Source organism: Enoplosus armatus, chromosome 7 (assembly GCF_043641665.1).
Source record: "Enoplosus armatus isolate fEnoArm2 chromosome 7, fEnoArm2.hap1, whole genome shotgun sequence".
Taxonomy (NCBI): domain Eukaryota; kingdom Metazoa; phylum Chordata; class Actinopteri; order Centrarchiformes; family Enoplosidae; genus Enoplosus; species Enoplosus armatus.
Genome location: NC_092186.1, coordinates 9,276,072 through 9,301,927, shown reverse-complemented (window position 1 = coordinate 9,301,927; position 25,856 = coordinate 9,276,072). Strand labels below are relative to the sequence as shown.

The 25,856-nt window shown below is 43.7% G+C and overlaps 1 protein-coding gene across 2 annotated transcripts in view; it reads left to right on the top strand.

Moving 5' to 3' along the window:
• The first annotated feature begins 9,193 nt into the window (after nt 1–9,193).
• The window catches only part of ralgps2 (Ral GEF with PH domain and SH3 binding motif 2), a 43,243-nt gene continuing 26,580 nt past the window's right edge, over nt 9,194–25,856 (top strand). The window contains exons 1-7 of one of the 2 annotated variants that reach the window (XM_070909565.1): nt 9,194–9,271; nt 9,444–9,551; nt 10,180–10,230; nt 18,262–18,345; nt 21,563–21,652; nt 21,760–21,852; nt 23,408–23,534. In XM_070909565.1, coding sequence (XP_070765666.1) covers nt 9,203–9,271; nt 9,444–9,551; nt 10,180–10,230; nt 18,262–18,345; nt 21,563–21,652; nt 21,760–21,852; nt 23,408–23,534 — 622 coding nt within the window. In that variant the 5' untranslated portion in view covers nt 9,194–9,202. The remainder of the gene's footprint in view (nt 9,272–9,443; nt 9,552–10,179; nt 10,231–18,261; nt 18,346–21,562; nt 21,653–21,759; nt 21,853–23,407; nt 23,535–25,856) is intronic. The other variant, XM_070909564.1, reaches the window with a different exon arrangement.

The following is a 25,856-nucleotide window of genomic DNA, read 5'->3' as shown; positions in this document are numbered from 1 at the left end:
TCCGTGAAGAGGCTTTACTGCTGTGGGTTTGACTTGTGCCAATCCTCAGAGACTCATAGAGGAAGACATAGAGATCGTATCAGTTTCCTCTTAACATTACTGCTCTGACTGACTGCTCTGTTGCCCTGTATTGTTAGCCTGCCCTTTCCTTGTTAATAGTCCGTGCAGGGAATGACCACAGACATCAGTGCTGCTGCCAGCTCCGCACTTCCTCTGCTCCCCCCCTCCCCCCACCACTCCCCCCCACTCTTCTGTTACCATGCTCGGGTCGCCTAGTCTTCAGTAGCAGAGTTGAACTTGGGCTGGGCTGCCTGCCCGCTCCCATTTGGGCCGCAAATCAGGCTGAAGCCAGCACACAAACATAGACATACTCGCAAACTGTAGGCCAGTGCTCTGCCCACACGTGACGGCCTGCTGCTTTGGGGCCCTGCCACCTGCCACTACTCACAGGCTTGGCACCGAAGTCCTCTCTCTTTGGTTCATTTGATGAATAACCAGATACCGTCACCAAGACCAGTTTGGCCCTTGTATTGGCTCTTGGTATGAGAGCTGTTTGTAGTATTTATTCAATGTGTGCTGCTTCTAGCTGCAGGCTGCTATAGAAGGTAGGGTGTTATCTGGGGTTGTGAGAGGCGTACATACCAAGTGTGTCTGTGCCACTGGGGGATGTGCCAGGAGAAAAGACAGGAGCGGGGATGGGCCTGAACAGCCTGTCTGTAAAGCCTGAGCTCTAATTATCAACCCAGAGAGCTGTAGGGATCGAGAGAGGGGGGGAGAAAGAGAGAGAGAGGGAGACAGAGAGAGGCAAGTGTGTCTAAAAAAAGCCTAATCACACCCCACAGTGCAAGCTGCTGCTACAACACCGATTTAGAAGTAGTGGAATTTCACAAACAAGGTAGACAACTAAACTAGGTTTAGATGTGTGTGTGTGTGTGTGTGTGCCTTTTAATGATATGTCTACTTAACATGCATCATGTCTTCTGTATGTAAAGGTAAACGAACTGCATTTATGTAGCACTTTTCTACCATAGCGGACAAAGCTCTTTACAATGTTGTTGTCAGCTGATCAGAATAAGAATCTGCTGCACTTTGTTGTTCATCCAGCTGAGAGACCTGGTGACAGTATTTAATTGTCCGTGCAAATTTAAATTGTTTGCTGTTAAGAATAGAAAATAAAGCTTTCATTATATATCAGGACTAATTACTAAAATATGGCAGTGTTAACAAACAAGCTGTTGGCAACCTCAACGCGTTTCCTTTGTCATCTCATAGATATAATGTAGCAGTTGTTTTCACCACTTAGGAAATCACCTACACAGAAAACCAACATGGTTGTTGAAGAAAAGGCAGATTCTGTCAGACCTTGCAGCAACAGCTTATTTAGTTGAAAGACGTACAATAAATCATGAATGACTGTATATAGCATTTGCACGTTTACACCATTAGTAATGTTTTTCTTTTTAAGTTCATGTCTTCAGTTGCTTCCAGGATCCAAGTGTGGCATATCAAGCTCATCCGTTACACTTAACAAGCAGCCTTTTGTGCCCATCATGCGCCCATGTGACCTCAACAAACATTTATGAAGGAAGTTAGGCAAGCCGAGTGAGTGAGGGGGGGGGGGAAGAAGGTTCTATAGACAGTCTTTTGAAAAACAAAGTGATGAGCAGTGCTTGAATTGGGCCTGCACTCACCATCACTGAGTTACTGGCACATCTGAGCCCCCCCCATGAGTACTTGTGCTTCTTTGCATTGCTACCTCCTTGTGAATGCTAGTGTACACAAAACTATGACTAAAAACTTAACCAAGCCAAATGTGGATGGATGCAGAATGCCAAAAGAAAAAGCCGTGTCAGAAGAATTCAGCTGCTGCTGCAACTTCCCTCGTTCCTTAATTTAGTTGTAAACTGTGTGAAGATTACACTGAGGCTACAGGTGGTAGCATTGGTGGTAATGCAAAACCCCATTTCCTTCATGGTCACAGGCTATATTTCAAGATAATGTTTCATTTGCCTTCACTGTTGGAAACAACTCCCAAACATTAATCAAACATCATCAAAGAGAAATAAATTTCACATGGGATGTACAGTAGTCGTACCAGAATATGTTGTCTAAGATAAAAGACACATTCGGTGCCGCTGCTGGTGATCAACTAGCCATTATGTTCATTTTCTACATAAGGACCATAAAGTAAGAAAATGCAGGGCAGCATTGTGGCTGTGGTTTTGAGGAACACTGCACTTTTTTTAGAAGGTGCAAATATGTTTCAAGGTTCAAAGTTAAATGATTATCTGCACACTTTCCTGTACTTCATCTCTTGCTTATGAACTTGGGTACTTGCCCTTGGGTTTTCCCAGTAGATCATGCTTATTTCCAGTCACAGACAGGCCTAAATATTCATGAACTGATACTCAGTATGTTAGAGGGTAGAGCACAGTAAAAAGGCTTTTCACTGTTCAATGATACAGCACCATTTAAACAATTTTCTTCTATTTTTGCATCATGTTGCTATGATAAATCACATGTACGCAGTCTTCTTGTCTGGAAGGATGTATTTGAGACATATAGGTATCTTCTCACTTCCTGTTGTGCGTGTTTTCTGTGTTAATAGAGCCTTGTTCGCTAAGCAACGGGGACACCAGAGTGTGGTGTAAGCTGTGTTGGCAAACCATGGGATTCCTCATAATGATGAACCTGTTCTGTGTGACAATGTAATTAATGAAACACCCTGTTCTAGGAGGGACAGTTGGAGAGGCTTGGGCAAAAACTGGTATTTAAAATTTGAGCAAATGGGCTGCATGACTTTATGTACAGATGTAAGTGTTTGTATGTGTAGTTATGGCAGTCTTTTTGTTTTCCCCTACAGTTATACTTCTGTACTCCTACTTATTGACCTACAGAGGATCTGAATATTAGCGGCATGTTAAGTGATGGTGCGCAGGGACTGTAACTCACGTTCCCTCGACAGCAACACACACACACACAGACACATACACCATTGTCCCTCCACAGGCAGTGCCACCAAACTCTGCCTGAACAGCCAACCTGCTGAGTGAAAGCAGTGTATATCGAGCTGCTGTGACATGCAGCCACATGCTGTGTTACTGTGCAGGTTATTAGAGAGTGTGTGTGATCAATCCGGCCCCTCTTAGCTCCAGATCAATAGTGTTCTCCCCCGGAGGCATGACTAGAGCCCAGGGAAAGTGAGAACCTCAATCAGGTCTTCGATGCCATAGCATTACTGAAACACCACTACTAGCTCTGTGGTGATTAACAAACTCTGCAAAAGCTGTAACTGAGTTTGAAATAGGGCTCTCTTGTTCCTGTAAGACAGAGGTAAACAGGAAAGATGGATAGTAGGAGTACACCCACATTTCATATTTTAAATGTTAAACCTGCTTTGAAATGTTGTAAATACATGATGGTAAAATGGGTTAAGTCCTAAATTGTTTACAGTGTCTCTCCTTCATATGACAATGAGGCCTACTATGAAAGATAGTTTGCCTGAAAGATAACAGCTTTGACTTTGAAGGCCTACAGCTCCTAACAGCGTGAGTATCCTGATTGTGTGTATACTGTGTATTAAAGAGAGGAAGAGGAGGGCACAGCCTAATGGGCTGTCACATCCCTCACTGCTCAGCTCAACACACTGACCTACTTTGGCTCCCTGACTTTGGTGCATCTGCGGCATGCTTTTCAAATGCATCAAGCCTTGTCTGTCGCTACTAGGCAAAACAGACGGCACGTGTCTGTACAGTGCATGCATTATACATTTGACAGTGACGGAGATGAGGTACTGTAGGTTTTATCACAAAGCACAGTGGAGCAAAAAGAAGAAATGAGTTCCTTTCTTAGTCTTGCTGTGAGCGCAAGGGAGAAGGACATTTGTGGTGGTCTCGCACACAGTGGGAGCAGATTGAGAGGCGAGGCTTGCAGGGCTGCGAAGTGTCAAAGACAGGCCGGGCAGTGCTGCAGAGAGGGACTGGTGGAGTTGTCAAAGCAATTGAAGTCACATAACACAATGTTAATGCTGAGCATTACACAAATCTCACATGTCCTTTATTGATAGTCTCACATCATGTGACCTTTTCCCTGATCACACTTGAGGTACACTTCTTGTATTGGAGCTCTTAGTGGTTAGGAAAATTAGTCAGCAATATGGGGTGTCTAGTCAGGACACGGGAGGCAGGGATGTCATAGAGGGTTTTATTGTAACATAAAATATAGATACAGATGTACAGGCACTATTACTGATATACTATAGTGTGTGTGTGTGGTCTGACTTTAAACTTTACTGACTGCTGTTCTCTATGAACCAGTTGAGCCTTGAGTTCTGTAAAGGGACAAACACTACTTGGTCCGTCTCTTACACACACTAAACACACACTAACCCTTTATGTTTGTTTGTGTCTGTCTGGTGGCTCGCGCCTCGTGTTGGGACAGAGACGGAGCAGCGAGTAAACATGTATGCACATACAAAAGTAAATGAGATTAAGGCTTGGAGCAGTCTGGTGCACTCTGTCTTTGCATGCCAGGTTCTTGCATTGTTTCCTCTATATAGGGCCATCTGTGATACACTGCCACAGTTTTGTCATGGCTACCACAGAATAATAAATGATGAAAATGTCGTTGCACATCTTGCATGAAAAAGCTGTGCCAAGGGGGAAGAAAACAGCTGCTGTCACAGGTCTTGGTCAAGAGAAGGCGAATGGGGAAGTTTCAAAAGCATGTTTAGCAGTGTATATACCTCCCATATAGCCATATTATACCCCATGTGGATGGAATCAATATTCCATAAGGATGGATAAAATATTTTATAAAATATTGCCTTGTTTTAGTAATTTTCTAATCTGTCCAGATAGTATTTAGCTGTGTGGTGTTAGCCTGTCCCTCCTGTCAGTGATTTTTTGGGATGGTTTTGGTAGTATTATTAGGGCTGCAACTAATGATTATTTTCATAATCAAATAATCTGCTGAATCTTTTGGTCTGTAAAACAGTCTTTGATTTGTTTACCTTCTGGATTCATCCAAACAGACTTCCAGTTTAAAGACAGGTGTTTCTGAGCTGTAAAAGGAGGTTGGGGTGAAGAGGAAAAGGACAGGAGATGAGCAGCGTAAGGAGGACAGAGGACATGCCGAACTGTTTTCAGGGCCACTGGAGACAAGAATGTAAAGGGTCAGTGCAGGATGTGGAATGCGTTTGTCACTTGCACAAATACGCCGGCATGTGCATGACGACACTCAAAAACACTTTGCATTGTGCCCTTCAGTAAGGAGGCCTGTTAAGCGGGCAGCACCTTTTGTGTTTGAACTGCAGCACGTACATGAATGTCAAAAAGCAGTCTGACAACAGAAGAGGGGGGGAGAGGCAGCCGGCCTGATTCAACAGCACCTGCTATGCTGCTAGTGTAATGAGTCACATTTAGCATCCTCTGCTACAAGCTCCGACATGAATCACTCCGCTTTCTGTCACTCCTCCTCTTATCCCTGTCATGTCCCCGTGATGTCTTATCCAGGTGATGCTGAAATATTCCCAGCCTCCCCAAACACACACCTACACCTTATCATTAATCGCGTGATATTCCTTCAGATGGGCTTATAAAACATTCCCCCAGATTTGAACCTCAGTAACCACGTGGAATTATGTCACCAAACGCAACACATTTCAGCTCAATTCACTGTCAGGGGTGCATGGATGTTGCCAGGAGCAGAAGGGGGGGGGCTCTTACATCAGGAGCTGGCTCGTGAGGATTGGATAAGGGAGGGCAGTGACTCAGAAGGAGGGGGTGTTGTCTCTCTCTGTGTTCTTGAAGTAGCATAGCTGGAGGTGTGGGCGTCGTAAGGAGCTGCAAAGTAATGAGATGTAAACTGGTCCGGGATGGCTGGGATCATGACTTACAGACGGCAAACTGACTGACAGCAGACGAGCAGGCTGCTGCCAGAGGCTGTTTACTCTGCTCAGGGTAAAGACAGAGCAAGACTTTGTTATGTGACAATGACACACAGACTATAGACGTGAGCATGGTCTCTGTTAAGTGTTTGTGTACAGAGAGATGTTATTTCTGCAGTCTGAGCACAAAAATGTGTCAGGGGCTGTTATAAAACTCAAATGAAGTGAAGCTCTGGGATGGTGTTTTCTTGGTCAGATGTGATCTTTGAAAGAATGTATGGGCTTATGTCAGCAGAGGTTTAATGTTTACTTTGCTTAGTGGAAATCTAAATCCGCTGTTTGTTCTGCTTGTGAGCTGTGTGCACCCCTATCCAGCATGATAACAACCTGGAAGGGATGAGAGGATCTTAGCCCCTACCTGGTGGCTAAAGGCCAACTGCTGTCTGCCAGCATGCAGCATTAAGTCTAGAGCCAGTCCCAACACAGTCCAACACACAGGCTGTTATCTGTTAGAGTAGTGAGACACCTACTGGCTAACATGAGTCATGTAATGTCATGTAAGACATCTGGAGGAAGAGAGCAGCCTGGGAGATACATACTCTTAAGTCAATGTTTACTATAAATGAATAATAATAATAATAATGTTTTATCTGCAATAATTAATGTACCATTAATAATCATCCTTTAGCATGATTGTTATAAAAAGCAGCATACTTATTACTACTTGGTTGGTCATTCTCTCCTGTTGATTGGCTTGTACAGTTGCATGTGACATGTCATAGACTAAATGATTGGCTGATTAATCAATAATGAAAATAATTGTTAGCTGCAGCCCTGGACTCATGTCTTGTCCTTTGTGTGCACCCTGACTGGTTGAAGTAGGTGTTGCAGGTGCGATATAGACGCACAATGAAATGTGATTACTGTATTTTGGATACATGTGAGCAATAAGGCCAAGTACTACGATAATATTAAGTAATATGATAATATTATACTAGTACCAGCTTTTGGCATTTGTTTGTTGTTAAGGTTACTATCAAACCTCCATTTGTTTCTATAGTGAGCTCGTGGTTGCTAAAACTGATAGTTCAGAAGAGGCAGCACAAAAGGTTTCCTCTAGAACAGACGCTACAGGTCTTGTCACTGCAGTGGCTGATGGTTTGTGAGGCACTCACACAAATCAGATCAGCTATTTGATTTTTTTCTTTTTGGCTATGTTCTTTTCTTATGGGTGCGTGGGTTTTCCTCATGTTCAGAAGAATCATGCTGCCTTCCTCTCTGTCTCTCTCTTTTGTTGCTTTCACTTCCACACAGGCAGCGGGAGCCAACCTCAGAGAAAGACAGGACTTGATAGACAAAGACAGCAACACAGAACAACTGGCTAACCTCACGTCCATCACTATGTGCATCTGACACACAACTGGTAAGTGTGGCCTTGAAGGACAGATTTGTTTCTTTTGGAGGTATGGCGGCATGTGTGTCTGTGTGCCTGCAGGGTTGTATAATTGATTTTTTAAATCTTCTTAGCATATAATGTTGGACAGTTGGACACCACAGCTAGAGGAGCAAATATGATTGTACATGATTTATTTATAGTGTTTATTTTTGGATAAAAAGATAGTCACTAGTTATATGCAGCACTTACATGTCTTAAAGTATGTTGGCATTTATCACAGCATTGACTTTAACTTGTAAAACACTGGGCTGTGTGTTTGTGTGTTTTAACTCACTCCCAAGTGGTATTTTATGTCATTGTGCAGTGATCGCAGACAAAAGGACAAGACATACATAGGTATTAGACCAGGAGGTAAGGTAATTACAGATGTAAGACTTTATTAACAACAGACAGACTCTGACTTGTAAATACAGACTGGCTGTTGCTTCTTGTGCAATTATGCACTGCTGTCACACTGCAAGGGATGTTGACATGATGTAGTGGTGTTTGCTGTGGAAGGCAGCTAATGCCTCTTAAAGCACAGGCCTTGAGCCAGCCAGAAAGACACACACACACACACACACACACACACACACACACACACACACACAGACCGGCATTGTCAAGTACACAAGGGATGCCTTTGCTGGCCTTCAGTATTCTAAGCAGCTCCTTATTTTTCATCACTGTCTCCATGTGCTTTTGGCAAAGAGTAGTCTCTGAGGTGTTTTCAGTAATGGGCAGAGAAGAATATTCAGGAATATTAACACATCATCCTAATAAGAAATCACTCATGGTTGAAATTTCAGTCTATCTGTAAAAGTCTTGAGTCTTGCATTCATGATACGGAAAAATCATTAAATGGTTAAATAATCTCTCGCTGTATTTAGGTTCAGATTGAGATTGAGTGTCCATGTACCTCTGTTAATATCCCAAAGAAGACGATGAAAGTGCATCTTGTGCAGCATCCAGTTGATGCTCATGCTGAAACTACTTACTGATTTTATCTGATTTTAAGAGGAGAAAAAATGGTGACTGAATGTTCAGAATTGATTTAAATCATTGCATTATTCATCAAGAAAACAAACATTTGCTAGTTGCAGCTTTGTGTTTTAGACTTTTGGAAAAGAAAGTAAGCAATTTTAAGAGTACACTTTGGACTGTGGTAGCTTGTTGTGTATTTACATTCATGTATTTGCTTTAATTAATTGGAAGATACTGACAATGGCATGATTGCTCAGATATTCAGTTGGCGGCTGAAATCTAGTGAGAGCGCCTATTGAATTTCAGGATGAACATATTCTGCCAAACATCTTTCCTGTGTTTAGTAGTACAGTCCTGTCTGTCGGGTCATCGAGGGGCAGTGGGTCATACTCTGGTGTCGGGTGTAAGCTGTTTAGTGTTGTGGCTCTAACTGACAGCTGCTTTCTCCAAACCCCTTTCATAGAAGATCTCTTCCTAATGCTCAGCCTAAGCTCCTTCTGTCCTGTCCTGTCCTGTCCTGTCCTCTCTCGTGCGTAGTAAACGACAGGCCGTGAAAGTGTACGTCCATATGGCAGTCACAGGCCTGCTGGGACAATCACCGAACCTGTTAACACTTTCACCTCCATCTCAAGTTTTCTGAGGTTGAACTCAGTTCACGAGCTGACTTTGGAGCCTTTTTAATGATGAGGTGAACCGGAGAATATATTTCAACCAGTAGGTGGTGCTGCTGCTACAAGTTCAGTGATCTGTCTGCTATGTTTGCAGGTGATAATGATCCAGATGTGGTGCAAAATATACTTACTGTGGAATATTTTGTGTGTGTGTTTTCAGAGGGCCGGGCGGGCTTTGTTGCAGCTGAGGATGATGAATGGTCTCCTGCGCTAGAGCTAGATGGTATGGGAATGATGGACCTCCCCAATGGTCAATCAAGCATCATCACCACCACTGCTGCAACAGTCTCTGAGGTGAGGCCACGCCCTCTCGCTAGACAGCCACCCACTCTTTTCAGAATTCGTCTTGTGCATGTCTCAACCCTTCCATACCTCACCTCTCTCCTCCACTTGATAACTTTGTTCTTAACAGCACAGCCATCATTGCTGTCGCCTCATATTGCAACTCTGTGTGTTTGTCTTCTAGAGGAGCAGCAGCTCGGAGTCTCTCAGTGATAAGGGTTCTTCGGACCTGAAGAAGAGTTTTGATGCTGTTGTGTTTGATGTGCTGAAGGTCACCCCTGAAGAATATGCAGTAAGTGAAGTTCATGTCCGTCCTCGTCTGGTCAACCGGCATGTGAGAGTGTTTTTAAAAATGAAATGTTCAGTAAGCATAAATGTGATGTGCTGACTGGAGACAGGAGGAGATGGGATGGTAGAGGAAGAAATGGGGTCAGAGTTTGGATCAGTAATAATTGATGGTGTTTGGCAGTGCCAAGCAGGCACTGATGGATTTCCCCAGGCTGCCTCTGCACAAACTTTCCATGGCAAATATGTGCAAACAGAAGTCACATTTTTGTTGAATTAGCCTTGCCTTGTTGTGAGGAATAATGTTGCTCAGGATTGTCCCATAATAAATCAAATAACAGCATATTCCTCATCATGTCTGTACTCTTTATTTTGCTCTACTCTTAATGCTTCCATGTTTGTCCCTTGGTCTGCCCCATTCAACCACAAGAGGGCACTCTTTATCTTCATTTTCTCTTCATGGTCCATCAAAGCATAAGGATTCAAGGCAAAAGCAGTGTTTTAAATGTTGAACTTTTATTTAATTGACCTTAGATTGGACAATTTATGATTTTTCCAGTACTCAATAACATTTGGATATTTGGGTAAATCTGAACATAGCAAGTCTAACAACTGTTGTCTTTTGTCTCCTCCAGGGCCAGATTACGCTCATGGATGCTCCTGTGTTCAAAGCCATCCAGCCAGAGGTGAGCTGCTATCAGATCAGTGGAGAGGAGAGAGGTGTTGACGGCTTTATTTTGGATGTCATTTTTGACATCTAGTGTGAGGAATGAAGTGGGGCCATTGAGTTAGCTGCCACTTTCAAACACATTGTTGTTCATTTTGAGGTTGAGGAGTGAGAGTAAAATTGTATGTGACAGTCTGAAGCATGTACCCTCACATCTCAAATTATGCAATGAGAACGCACACAAAACAAATGTAGATTCATCAATAACAGATCCAGGTCAGGTCCAGTGGAAAATGTACATAATTACATATTTTACTCTCTCCATCTGCTGTATTTCTCTCTCCCTCCCTCCCTTCCTCTTTTCTCCCTTGCAACATTTCCATGCGGTTGACATCCCTGTACCATGCTGTGCTATGAGCAGCTGTGATCAGAGCTCCCACACAGAGCCACAGATCATAGTTATGCAGAAAAATGGTATCCGTGTCTCACCCAGTCTTTCACACCTTGTCTGTTGCCTCAGTGAGATCCAGTGTAATCTCATGCCTTTTCTCTGCTGGATTGCTAAGCCCTTCCTGACAGCAGTTATGGATAACCTGTGTTTAAGGTTGGCCACTGTGGGCTTATAAAAGCAGCGTACAGACCACAGCCCAGTGTGGTGTGGTACAGTCCGACTCCTGCCATTGCACACACACTTGTCTCAGTCTCGGCCAAACAGTACACACACACTCCTCTGGCATTATTCCCAGACCCACGTTTTGATTTGATTTGAATAACAATGTCATAATGTAGCGAGACCTTGTAAATAGTTTTGTTATGTCTGAGTAATGGAAAAGGATAAAGATCCTGAGTTGCTTTCGTCAGGACTTTGGAGTATTGCTGTTTCTTCACCCAGTGGGAAGTAATTGACGTCGTCTGGACTCCAGCCCCATTGTCTCAAGTGCGCAGGGCCAGGTTTGCTCATAGGCAACTGGAGGGTTTATAAATGCAGCCGTGCTCCTGTGCTCAGTCTGCTTTGACTGACTGACCGACTGAGTGGCTTTTATAAGCCTAATGAAAGTGAGTCCCTACATTTGGAAAAGTTTGGCTCCGGGTGAAGATTTAAAGGGTCAGGTGCATGAGGATGTGGTTTCACTTGTTTTAAGGTGGTGAGATGTTTTTTTTGTTGACCTGTTGTGTGAATGAAGGGGGATGTGAGGGAGCAGGAAGGGCCATTTGGAAAGAAGTCACTGGCCTGATTGAGGGGGATGGCTGACAAGGAGATGAAGGCTGCAGTCTGGAGGGAGAGAAGGAGCAGAGTGAACAGTACGCAGAGTGACCCAGCAGCAACCTGGCAGGCACAGAGTGGACCAGAGGAGGCTTTTCCTGCCCTCACTGTGCTTTCGTCTCAGAGCACTGGCTGAAAAATGCTACAGCGCTTTGACTGAAGTAAAACTCAACTAGAGTTTCCACTGCTGTCAGTCTCCTCTCCCTCCTTGCAGACACATGATGGGAAAAGCAGGTGTGTGTGTGTGTGTGTGTGTGCGTGTTGGTGCACGCCTGCTGTTTCACTCGGCTCACTGCCTGCAGAGGAAAATATTAAATAACTTGGTTGAGTCCTTGAGTTGTGCAATAATGTTTTTACTGACATACAGCCCATTTTTGCCTTTTAAGCACCCTTTAAATGCCATGTTACAATACTGAAATCTACATTTACACACACACAGTAGCTAAAGTAGGGCTTACTAATGAGTGGGGGACAGTAATGGACATAATTGGGGTTAAAGATATTTGAATGTAGAAGAAGTATTTTCATATTGAGTGGAAAAAAGGCAAAGAGTGTTAGTTTCCATGACGTGATATGTTGTTTGTTACAATAGTTGTGAGGGAGTCAACCTTCGATATCTTCAGTAGAGTTTCATGCATTACTGACCTTGGACATGTCCAGATGTTTATCAGAAGGTTTCAAGTTGACATATTTTGACTTTTGGCATAATAATAAACAAAACACGAATCAAATTTTCCACTAGAATGGTTCCAAGTGTTCTGTTTGTCCCATGGTCGTACTTATTAAAAATGATTTTATTACTCTATGAATGCCCTTACAATTGAATTACTGTACAGTAGTTACTGTTGCTAATGTCCTCTGCATGGCTTAAATGTTCTGCATCAGCAGTCTGTCATGTTTGAGCTGCTCTAATTTTACTGTTTTTGCTGCACTTCCAAGGCTGCGGTAATTTCCATAATAACTGTACTGACCACTTGAAATAGTTGAAATGATCATAAACTAGCCCTGACTTGGCCTGTTGGTGTCTGTGTTTTAAGATTTCTCTCCATAAACACATCATAACTGCCTTAATATAATATGTATGCGTGTGAGGAAGAGAGCGCCACAGAGAGAGACCGAGTGTCCAAACGCTATTATGCACGCCTGTGTTTACAATATTTTTACATGTGTATATGACGCATAAACAGACACTCTGGCGTGAGCTTGAACAATCGCCTCAGACAGGACCGCAGTAGAACAGAGGATCAATTAAGTGTTCCAACGCTGACATGGAGCAGATGTATCAAGCAGCCTGAAAGGTCTGGCCAAAACCCCTGGATGAGGAAGAAAAGATAACTGCTCGTCACAATAGCAATAAAAGATTACATGGGGACCGTGCATGGAGACACCAAAAACAGTGTGAGGAGATGGTATAAAGTCTGGCCAACCCCTCTGGGCAGGAAGCTCAGCTCACTATCCTTTTTTCTTCCAAACTTAAACTAACTGGAGAGGCCAGGTTGGTAAGCTCAGAACTGCATGCCGCTTTGAGCGGACAAACGCATCTAAACACATCTGCTTTTAATGATATGCAAGTGACAGCTCATAAGACGCTGCCATGCATGAGGTTGGCTGTAATTTACTTACCTCGTCAGCACGATGCTCATGGTTCTTGTCTGTGTCTGTGTGAGTACAAAAAGATGACAGAGAAACTGACAAAGAGCCTGTTGAGCAGAGCGTCATCAGTGTCTTGTGTTCTGTTTGGAGCTCAGGTTTAATTGATGAGAACACCAGAAGTTATTTTTTGATGGTAAAACAATCTATAGAGCAGAGCAGGCTGATGTTTAATCTACAACCCTCAGTTGAATTGCTGATATGTTCTTTGGCTGTTGGTTCGCACAGTGAAATGCCATTAAAATGACAAGATGGATCATAGGGAGGGGGAGGGGAGAGGATCCAAGGGACTTGTAGCTAAATCTTTTTCTCTCATCTGAATTTACAAGGCAGTGATTACTAATGGGATGTAGCATTGGATTGGATTGTAGTGAAGTGGATTGGATAGCTCACTATAGCGTGGATAGATCAGCTGACGAGAAATGTTGAGAGTAAAACATTGGAGGACTTTTTCTCCCGTCATCTCTCTCTCTCTGTCCCTGTGGGCCATTTCTAAATTTCATAATCAGACGTGCGGCTGATGATCTACAGCTGGATGTTTATGAAAGTTTGAGGCTGAGAGGAAAGGAGAGATTGAGTGATGTAGAGGGACTTGAGAGGGGTTTTGGGGGGGGGGGGGGGCGGTTTCCTTTGTTTTTAACACACAGTCATGACAACAGCCAAGTAAGTAATTTAGTGGCTTTGGCTGGCAAGCTTTGGCTTCAGCTCTCAGGGAATAGCTATCGGATTGCATTTTACGTACCGCTGAGAAGTATGTCAGTCCCTCACATGTCTGAGCACCCAGCATAGGAATCCTCTGAACAGACTGAAGGTCTCATGTGAGGCCATGATGACTTGGAGTTGGAGGCAGGTAACGTTTCACATACTCTGGCCTATCTCGTCTGCAGGCTTAATGCTTTCCAGCATTGATTGTGAGATAAAAAAACATTTACTCAAATATTGTGTTTTCTGTCACTCAGTATGAAAGTGAGCCATAAAAAACTCTTGCATGCAGGTCTCTGTAAGGCTCTGGAGTCTGCACATGCTGTTTTCTGCTGGAGGGATTGGACAGTAATTACTACTCAACAAACACAGAAGGGAATCCCACCTACATATAGCCTGTCAGCATGACGGTCAATACACATTCATCAGGGCGAAAGGTGGAGAAAGTAAGGTTTTGGCAGTGGAGAAAGAAAAAGTTTTCCCTTCTCAAAGGATTTTGTTCAGAGTTTGAGATTCAGTTTGAAAAAAGGTGCCAATGAAATACTAATTCTGTCAAAAAGCAGTGGAAGACTGCATCAAAACGCATTTTATAGTCTATCTCTGACAATTACAGTGTTATGTTTACTGTCTTACTGACTATAACTGTAATTATTATAATAATATCTTCTTTAGCAAATCCAGTGAGAACTCTTCATATAGTCTGGTTTTACTAGCCGTGACAGATGGCCTGTACTACCATAAGAATCACGTAGAGTACATGTACTAAAAGGGCTCCTGGAAAAGTAATTCTTTCCATGGTGTGCACAGCAAGGCTGCTGCTGGCTTGTAGGTTCCTGCCAGAGTCTATAGTTTACTGTCTGACTGACACAACAATGCATTTTACGACCTCCTTTTTTCGTTCCTTTTCTTTTATTTCCTGTCCTCTTCTTTATTTTTTTTTACCAGAACAGAAGAGAGCAGGTAAATCTGTAGACAAGCGGCACCATAAATTTGGCATAGCCTGGCAATCAGTTTAAGGGTTCCTCTGTCTCACTACAAGCTGACTACGTCAGCAACGGACACAACTGTGCAGGTTTTCCATTGTAGTCCTTCCAGTCATCCTCCGTAAATCTATCTCCACAATCTCCTCTCTCCTCACGGCAAACTTTCTTTCCCAATCTCACTTCCTCATCTCCTCATCTTCCTTCTTTTTCCACCCTGTTTGTCATCTTTATCTGCCCTTCCTGTCTTGGCCCGTGGCCTCTCCCTAATACTCTCTGGGATCTCAACACTGGAGTTTTTCCGTTTACAATGTAGACAAAAACAAAAGGAATAGCTGTGGTATCGCACATGAGGTCATCGCAATTTGTGGCTTAGCTGCAGCTGGTTATCTTATTCTATACTGCACCATTGTTACATAATACTCCTCACAATGAACTAACTGTAAACCAAAGCTGAGTGGCTGGATAATGAGATCTAGAACTGGTCATTTGTGAAGTAGAGTTTTAGTGTGTTTAATGTTTGTTATATCCGTTGTTATTTGTTGATGATTGCAACTTGTGGGTCAATTAAATGTTCAGCCAGAGGTGACGTCAGTTTTCCTTGACAGCCCTCATGTTAGCCATACGTACTCAACAGAGTAGATGCAGCCAACTTCTAACGGCCCCATAGGACTATGCTTTAATGAAAATGCTGCTCAGCCAGACCAGCATGTGGAAATGACAGGCTGTCTGTGGTTTGGCGGAGCAGGCTTTTTTTTTTTACTGCAATCTTTTACTGCAGCATTTAAAACCCGCTCCTTACCAGAGCTGCCTCGTCAAAGCCTTTCTCCAAAGACTCAACTGTTGTGAGATTTTTCTAAAATGCTGCCTGTTGTTTGTAATGCCTGAGTGTGAAATGAGACTATAAAGGTGCAAGAAAAATACAGGAAATCAACTCCTAATAGTTTCTGGAGAGTTGCCTGCTGCTTAAATACACACAAGACACTGGCATTGGTTATTACACAGCAGCTGCAGAACAATGGAGCCTAAATGACTTCAGGCGATGTCAAGCTTAGCCGGATGGACAGATGGATGGATGGTTGGATTAGAAGACAGGCCCAGGTGGTCCAGTGTCGAAGGGTCAGTGTAGGTTGTTGAAATGTTGTGGTCTTGGTGAGCGAAGGAGACGTAGGACCGTCTGTGTGCCTCTCCTCGGGTGCACCGCCTACCTGGGTGGTCAGGTGGTGGTCCGAGCTGCGAGACACACAAACACACCCGCCTCCCACTAACTATGGAACGTCTTTGTTTCACCAAGGCTGTGTGGAAGTTGGAGAGGAGGATGATTGACACGATGGCAGGAAGAAGGAAAGCGCTTATTTAAAAAGGACAGATGTTAAATAAACGAAGACCTCTCCACGGTGAGACAGGGTAGTGTCTCCTACCCTCCGATTTAGCTCCGACTCTGAGGAGGTTTCACACAGGCTTGTAAACCTTGTGGGAAGATGCCGTTAGGTCCTCTACAGTGTTGTCTTTTATAGTCTTAACACTGTCCCTTTATCTTCTCTTCACAGGGCCAGAGGCATCACCTCGCCCACGCATGAATGTCTGCTTCTAACATCTGTATTTGATATGTTTGTTCATTGCCCCCGTTAGCTGCCTCTAGTGACTCACCCTTGAGTGAGCATGGCTTCTCTTTGCAAGGAGCCGTCGTGATGCGGTCCAGGTCAGGGAGTTGTGAGCAGTTTGGTAGACGTTGTTGCTTCCAGACAGTCGGTCTCACATGGGGGTTATTGTGTGGGGGGAGCTGCAGCCTGATTCAGCTGTTCATATTGTAGCCCAAGTCGGCCGGGCGGGCAGGGATTAGGAGGAGAGCTTGCACAACATTTTTCCTACTGTTACGTCAGTGTCCCTGGCCTCTGGACAGCCTGCGGGGGCCAAAGGAGGGTCTGGGTTCCCCTTGCAGTGTCTGTGTGGTCTCCGCCTTTACCTCATCACTGAGGACAGCAGCCGAGGCCAAACTGAGTCCAGCCTGGTACTTGGAAAGAAGTTACTGTTTGCGTGTTGTTGGGATTTGCTGTGTTCGAGCTCCAAAATCACTGATCGTCCTTATAAAAACAGTGTAATGAAATTATTATCAGCACTGCTGCTTCCACAGCTGCTGCTGCTGCTGCTGTGGAAGATGACTGTTAGTAGAATTGCAGAAATGATTAACTGTATAGATGATCAAGAGAAAATTACTTTTTCAATTACAATTTCAATCACTGAATACTAATTTCTAATTTCTTAATACAAGCAAAGAAATACACTGATAAACTTCTTAAATGTGAAGTTTTGCTTTTTAATAGTTGGCAAACAAAATAATTATTGGAGGACAATTGTTGTGATTGTAACAATTGTGATTATTTGGTCTCTAGTAACTTGTGATGGACACTTGCTGTTATTTATTTATTCATTTATTTTTGACATTTTATAGATCTTTCTGCAACAAGTGGGGTTTTCATTGTTTACATTCAACCAAAAGGCATTTCTCAGATAAATGCATCGTGTTTGTACATAATTCTGCCCTTAAGGTCGAACAAACATTCATGAATGCATCTCCTTTTTAAATCAACATTGTTTACGCCATTTTGCGGTTTGTGTCTTCTGCTCTTTTAATGTGGCATTTGTAACTTTTACATTGCATTACTGTGACCACCATTACCACCCTCTGCAGCTGGCAGAAATGTGTATCACACAACCCCTGTGTTCATGGAGTGCATGCATATGCCTCCTCCTGCACAGAAAACCTTTGTAATTGAGAACATTTAGACTTTGGTGCATTAGATTTGGGTGTGGCTGTTGCAGGGCATGACTAATGGGGACTGAATTATCATTAATGTCATGAGTTCCACCTGTGGTTTTTCCTGCTGTGGAAACTCAAAATGTCCACTGTGAGAAAGGTCTATCTGTAGATGAACATACAAACTATAGGGGGACTCATTCATCAAACCATTGCTCTGTAGCGTCACTAGTGATTAAAAACACCAACAAGTACCTTTTTTAAACAGTTATAACTTTGTTATGAAGACAGACTTTCAATCTAAGTAAAACATATTTTATCATGATTAAAAAACTGCACTTGAGCGGGAATCAGTGCATAGCATGGTTATGTATTTAACATTGGAATAGTTTTAATCAGTAATGAGTCCTGAGCTTCATACTGAGGCAGAGCGTGTTCCTGCATAACTTTACCTGTTTGTTTTTGCAGTCATCCATTAATCTGTCTGAGCCTTTGACTGGTTCTGGTCCTCAGCCTCTCTCTCTCTTCCTCCTCATCTGCTTTTCTCTCCTATCATATGCTGCTCTCTGCCTCCTCTCCACCTCCCACCGGGTGACCTTTGACTAGACTGTTAAGTACGTTCAGTGAAATGCTGGCGTATACAACAAGGTCCTGTGGCTCAGTGCATAATGTCAGTTTTTGTTTGTATGTTTTCAGGAGCTGTCGAGCTGCGGCTGGAACAAGAAGGAGAAGCACAGCTCCGCTCCAAATGTTGTGGCCTTCACTCGCAGGTTCAACCAGGTGAGACGCATACACAGTTTGCACTTCTGTCACATTAAGTACTACCTCAGGTCTGCCCCGAAAGGAGAGAGAACACAGTCTCTTTTGCAATGTTAAAGATTTATGAGACTCGGTCATCAAGGAAGGGAGAGATTACAGCTCCTCTTTCCATTATGTCTGCTGCCTCCATCCGCCCAGTGCTAAATCATCACCCCAGCTCTCCCAGTGGTGGTTGAAGCCCTGCTTGTCATGGCAGCCCCTAACAATCTCCATGTCTCCTCCCTGCTAGTCATACACGTCATAAATAGTCCCCAGGTGAAACAGGTGTGAAGGAAGGCAGTTTATTTTGTCCTTAGCTGGTCCTTGGTTGTGTGGTAGTGTTGGTGCAGCACGTGTAGGAACATTTCCGTGTGTATGGCATGCTCCCTCAGTGCCCTGTGAAATCATCAACAGGAAGTTGTGGGTCATGATGTAAGGGCCAGCAGTGCCCTTTAATCCCCATCCAGTGTTTTTGCCAGGCTCCTTTAAGACCCACTTTACTGCCCTCCAGTATAAATATGAGATGATCTAACAAGAATGTGTTGCTGTGGAAACTTATCCATGTATAGCAGATCCCAAACGGTGATTCAAGATGTTAGCTGCACACATTTCAGCTGCTGGGAGCCAAGGAAAATGAGCTTTTTGGATAATGGGACTTGGACCGGTAGGGCAGAGAGTCCCAGAAAGCTCCTTAGCCTGAGACGAAGCCATATTCCTCTTCCTTCGGCCCTTGTTTTGTCGGCGCTACGCTCTGGGAGCCAATGGAGCAGAAGAAAACTGGCCAGTCTCTTTAGCAGGCGGCAAGGCGAGAATAATTCAGAACCCATTATGATCAATGCACAGTAATCTGTCTTGTTGGGTTTTGTGCAGAGAGAAATCAGCAATTTTCACACAGTAGTCAAAAAGTAAATGATCTTCACGCAGAAATCATAACAGCAGTAATAAAGAATTAGTGGTGATGATAACCAAATGGAAATAGACTATATTCCCACCAGAGGGGAAGGCCTACAGAAGACATCACATTGGTTTAAATCCAATGGAAAAAGCCATAAAATATGTCTGACACAGTCAAGCCTTTGAAATCTTGTTTTTATATAATAGCACTAGGTGCAGGGCATACTGCTGATATGACAGCTTTATGTCAAAATGCTTAGAAGGGCAGTGTCACCTTATTCCAGCCCACTGACCATTGGTGGCGCAATGGCTTCTGGGTTATTCTAAACACGTGTGTTAGGTCTGTAAATTCAGTTTCTACCGTTGAACAGCTGTTCGCACATTAGGGATCAGATCCCACCATCACCTCAAGTTCGTCAGTCAGCCGTAGTCCCATCTCTGGCCAGATCTTCATCTTCATCCCATCCCTTCCTCCCGCCCAGGCCATTAAATGGGTCGATCCGCAGCTATCAGCTTGTGTCTGGATCTGTCTGCTTCCTCTTATTTATGATTATTGAAGCGCTGGGGTCTCGCAGCTCCATCTACAGGCCTTGATGCGCTCATAAACGCAGCCCCAAAGACAAGATCTTTGCTTCAGGACATAATATGAAATGTGTAAAGACGGGACCCAGTCTGCGTAACCCCTGTATCCCAAAACCCTCAATCAGTCTCACATACACACTCGTGAATGCGCTTATGTAGAGCCTTCTGAGTGATCTCATCGCTGTGCAGTTTTGGAGGCCAAGGCTGACTAAGACACATGCTCTGTAATGAACCCCCAGTGGTATAGTGTTTTGGAGAGACCTGCTTTGTCCAGATCGACCTCAGATATCAAGTTAGACCGCTGAGGAAACTAAATGAGAAGCTGCAGCATGTTTTTGCTCCCAGATTGGAATCACATTTTACAGTCAATGGAAACTCCTGTCTACTGTAAACTGGAGGTGGAAGACATTTGACAGCACTTGAGAGGGTTTTTTTTATCTTTAGAGTGGGAGATGCTTCTTCAACTGAGGTTGCTGCCTCAAGGCAAGAGATGCTAATTAAAATAGAAGCCAATGCACGTCATGGTCCACCACCTATGCATCTTCTGTCCATTTTCATCTCTCCCTCGTCTTCTTTACAGACCTCTCCTCATGAGAGATACAGTACCTGCGTAGATTGAACTTAGTTTGATGAGTGTGTGTGAAGTGTTTATTAGAGGAGACCGGGAGAGAGAGGAGCTGGATGAATTTATCTCCTCACTCCTCAGCTCCTCAACTCTTCCCTGAAACAAAAACAAAGTCATGGGGCTGTTTCCAGGAAAAAGTAGGCAGAGCCAGCTGTAGGTTAGAATTTGTGCACATCAAGAATGTAGAAAAATATTGAGACCAGGCACACATACACACACACACACTTAATTTATAGACACACACAAGAAGCACACCTAGTGGTCCGTGGCTTGAATGGAGGAATGTTGACCACATAGGCAAAGCCAATTAATCAAGCACATACTGTCTAACAGCCTAACAGGAGAGAAGAAGTGAGAGAATAATTCCGAAAGTGAAAGATAAGTGTGTCTGCGTTAGAAGAAATAGTCGAGATGGTCAGTCTGCCTTATCAGGACACAATGTGCAGACAGCTGTGGGCTTTGAAAGCCCTCGGAGCCCTGCAGCGTTGAAGCGAACTTCCCCTCCCATTACCTCCTCTCTTCCCTCACTCTTCTCCTTTTTCCTCTTTCCATTCCCTCTCTCCCCAGAGCCTAAACACTGATTGGTTCACTTACTTGTCTGTGTGTGTGTACGTGCAATCAGAACTTTGGCTTACCAGTATTCTCCCTAAAGACACAGATTTCCGACATCACTCTTGGTCTGGCCAAGCACTCTGAACACACACACTCACTCGGTTGACATATTAGGAGGTGGTATGTATCTGTTGAGCAATCAGTTGGATTTTCCTCTGGAGCTCTTGTTTCTCCTCAAGAGCTAATTTCTAATCGACTTTAATGGAGCGTTCCTGTTAGCAGTCTGCCCCTGTGCTCCCCGGCTCTGCTTTATGCTGGTTTCAGCCCAGAGTTGTCATGACTGATTTAACAAGACAGAACTCCCTGTCCTTTCTTTGCACATACCTGAAATCTTCATTGTGCTTTGGACAATGTAACATACGAAAGATAACGTTTTCTGTGTCCATCAGTTTTGCAATATCCTGGGTCTGTTTTTGGGGGTGTTTGTGAACTTTTGCTTGGTGCCGTAATCGTGTGTGTGTTTTTTTTTTTTCTTCTTTTTTCTAGACGAGTTTCTGGGTGGTACGAGAGATCCTCCATGCACAGACGTTGAAGATCAGAGCTGAGGTGCTGAGCCTGTACATTCGCACTGCCAAGGTACACACATCCACGCACAGCATGACATTGTTGTTCTATCCTTTTGCGTATGTTTGCACTGTGAATTCAGCTTAATGTATGCCCTATGTACTTTAAACTTTTCATAGAAACTGTGTGACATGAACAACCTCCATGCGGTCATGGCTGTGGTGTCAGCGTTACAAAGTGCTCCCATCTTCAGACTTACAAAAACATGGGCGGTGAGTATATTTACCCTACTTTGAAGGCAAGTCTGGTTTATTAGTGTAGTGCTGTCAATAAACTGAGATGTCATGCAGATCTGTTCCAAAACACTGGACACATAAACAAAGGCTGTTAAAAATTAGCACTGAAGTGACATGACAAGAGGAATGGCAGAGTTCAGGAAAAATAAATAAATAAGGAAGACTATTTGGAGCATTCAGACAACCTTAGATTCACCCCATTTCATTAACAAACATAAAACTCAACTATCCCCTGTTTGGGGTTTTCAGAGAGATGGCCATGTCCTTTGCTTTGTACTGCCAGTCCGTCTCATAGTGACATACCCAGCACATTCATACAGATTTTTATCAGATTTTGGGTGGCGGAAACATTTAGAACATGTTATTCAATTTTAGACCTTTTTATACGCAGGAAATTATGCATCAGTATCCATTTTAAAAACGTCTGAGGGACAACCAATCTGTTTCTGTGCTCTCAGTGAAGATGTCGAGCTTACATAATGACATGATGATGCTCTGATGTAATGGTGGAAATTTCTTATACCCGGGTCCACAAAACCACAGGAGATTCTTTTAGCCAGTCAGCAAATGCTGTTGCTGGCCAGGACATAGCACACCTGCCTCTTTAGAAGACAGAAGGGCAGACACACACACACACACACACACACACACACACACACACACACACACACACACACTTCTCTGCAAGTATCATTTGTACTTTCTGCTATTGTCACAACCTATAAAGTTCCCGTATCAGCATATCAGCTGTGCAGGGGTCTGCCTGCTGCCTTGGTCCACAAGCCAACTACTCTGCACTCCAGCCGTCCTGCAGGAATAGACTTCATATCCGTAGCTCCCACAGACGCACACGAGCATACAGAGAAACAGTCTGTCTCTACCTGGGAAGCTACATGCGTCTGTGCTCTGGCTCTGGCAGTGTTCTCTCTAAGTGTTTGAGTGGCCAGTTAATTAAGACAAGCAGCCAGCCACGGAGTAATGGTTTTATTCTGTACAACATAGCTGCATTTTATTCTGACGTTGACAACTGCAAAGCATAGTAGAATATTACCAGGTATTTCACTTATGTTACTAACAGGTAACAAATAAAAACAGTCTTGAATGGTTAAAGGTCTGACTACAGCAGCATGCACTTTTAAATTGCTGGGGGGGGGGGGGGTGGATTTGTCAAGGGGTGACTAAAAACTTCAGATGTTGAAGGAAAAAGGCTTCAAAATCGATGGTGTGTCAGTAGTTGGCCAATTAGCCAACAGCCAGCCTTTACACTGTAACAGTCAAATCTCGCCGCACATTTCTCATTTCTTTCTTTTTGCTCTCACTGTTGTTAAAGCCCTTTGGTGGATATCAGATTCCACTCATTAGGAAGTGCAGCTGAATGAAGGCGTCTTACATTAAGTCATTTTAATTGAAGACCTCTTTTCCATTGTATCCCCGCTAGCCCGAATATGTTGCTAACCCATTATAGCTGTTTATTTCTGTGTTATGTTCTTATTCCCATTCTCCCTTTGTTCTTTCCCTCCTTACCGCACAGTTGCTGAGTCGGAAGGACAAGGCAACGTTTGACCGGCTCGACTACCTGATGTCTAAAGAAGACAACTATAAACGTCTGAGAGACTTCATAAGCAGCCAGAGCATGGTCTCTTGTATACCATACCTAGGTAACAGACACAAACATACACACACACTCACAGACCACCATGAGGTTTGCTCTTTGAAGGATGCCTTACTATCAGCTTCTTATCTTTACGGGCCAAAGGTTAATCTAAGGACAAATTGTCTGCTCTGTGTGTCTGGTATTATTATCTCATGGATTATTATGTGATGGATTATTCAGTGCCACAGTCGTCAGTCAGTCAGGTTTCATCATCTGTTTTTCTGTCCTCTCTCAGTAATTATTTCAATAAGCTGCTTGTTTCCACTGTAGCTGCTGCCTCTGTAAGTTTGTTTGTCTGTGTTTTCATATTTCTCTGCTTCTTCGAGTGGAGGAGAGGGAATATTCAACATAAATCTGCTTCGTTGTCAAACATCACAAAGTTCCTTTTTTAGCTGGAACAAACGCATGAATCAGTGAGAAATAAGATATGTTTCTCTGTCCTTTGCTTAAATATTTATACCCCCTCTTTCTTTGGCTGCACAGTATGACATCACACATGAGGAATCCCTTATGAGCTTTTCAAGGACAACACTCACTATGAGTATTGTGCACATGGGTTTTATTGCTGTACTGTTTGTTCTTGTTTTGACTGGATGATGACTTTGATGTTCTTTACTGCCACGTTTTTTTCTCTTACGGTCAGGTTCGTATCATAGCTACTGCTGTGCGATTCAAATGTAGATGCTCAAGTATGTACAAACAAGCACAGGCACAAACACAGAGAGCTCGAGAAGTCTGTTTGTCGTTAAAGAAACTTTTAACCACCATCACGCTCCGTCATGGAAGTCTGGAAGTAATGACAGACCACGAGACGAATGCAAAGCTAATGCTGTGAAACGGCACACGTTTGCCAGTGTAACTGTATGTCCTCATGATGTGTGTGTGTGTGTGTGTGTGTGAATAAGCAGGGGAGACTTTCCGTTTGGTAAGCGTTTGTGTGCCTAGCTGGTTGTGCTTAGGGTGGAGTCTCTTTGTGTTGTAAGTCTTTTGTATGTGTGAGTGGGATGGTGTTTCCTTGTAGTCTGAGCCTGTCAGTGATGCGTGTGGATGTGTGATGTGCGACCAGCTGGCTGTCCTCGGGGCTGGACTGAGCCAAGTTGGCACACAGGAGGGAAATCGCCACTCTCTTGTTCATGGACGTTCTCCTCCTTCATAAATCCACCCAATCCCCCTGAGGGGAAAGCGGGAATGAAAGAGTGGGAGACTGAAAGCTGCTGTGCTTGTTCCAGAGCATCACTGGCTGGGTGTATGTGTGTAATGGGTACTCTTGGGTTGGGGGTTTCTCCTGATGTGTTTGTGCACGTGTTTGCCTAGCTGGTCACTAAACAAAGTACCAGTTGAAGCTTCAATTAAAGTCCCAACCCACAGCAGAGGGCTGTGTGTTTTTCTATGTGCTAAATACGCCACAGGAAGGTTAAGTTCTACAAAGTGTATGTCTGTACTTGTGCCACCGTTGTGACTTCCTATCATGTTTCTGTCTCTGCTCCATTTGCATTTTTGTAGGTGTGATGCTTATCTGTGGTGATAACAAGGCTGGAGAAAGAGCCCTGTGTCTGCTGTGTAGTCACCAAGCTTTTGGTTTTTCTACAGTGATACATTTGTGTGCGACTGTGTGAACTCTGACCTGCTATTAGGCTCGGCAGACACAGGCCCCTCCTGTCTGCGATCACCACAGGGCCCGCCTGTTAAATGCTCAGATGAGCTTGTTCCTGTTCTCTAGCCAATCATGCACGGACAAAGAGCCCACAGAAATGCATGGGGGGGGCTCCACTGTGACAAAACGCACACATTTTAAAATGTTTCAATGTTTCCCCAACTCGTTATGCTTTCAGTTTGTCTACACCCGCCACGTCAGTAGCTGCAGTCCTCCATCGGCATGGACACTGAGTTGGTTCAGCCACGTACTGCTGTGCACTCAAGTGTAGCATAATCGTGTAGTTACATTTGTAAGAGGAGAAAATATTGATTTAATGCCTAAAAAGATGCTTCGGATTACACATATGTGAAGCACAGTGGTTAAAAGGCAAGTGTATCTGTTCTGTGAGTGAAAAATGCAGCTGAAAGTTGTCCTGTGTAAATGGTGGTGGTTTACTATTTCACTACTCATTGTGAGCAAGAACTTGATATTTATGATAATGTAACTTTATGATACTTATTACTGTGCTTATTATAGTAGACATTTGCTATTTCTATCTGACAGAGGCCAGAAACCAGCACAAGGGCCCTTGACTCCCTTCTGCTCCAACATGCTGTTGTTGTTGTTGAGGTAGCTGTGGAACAAAAGCAGCACTGTTTGGAATAACCAGTGTAAGTTAAATCACCAGGG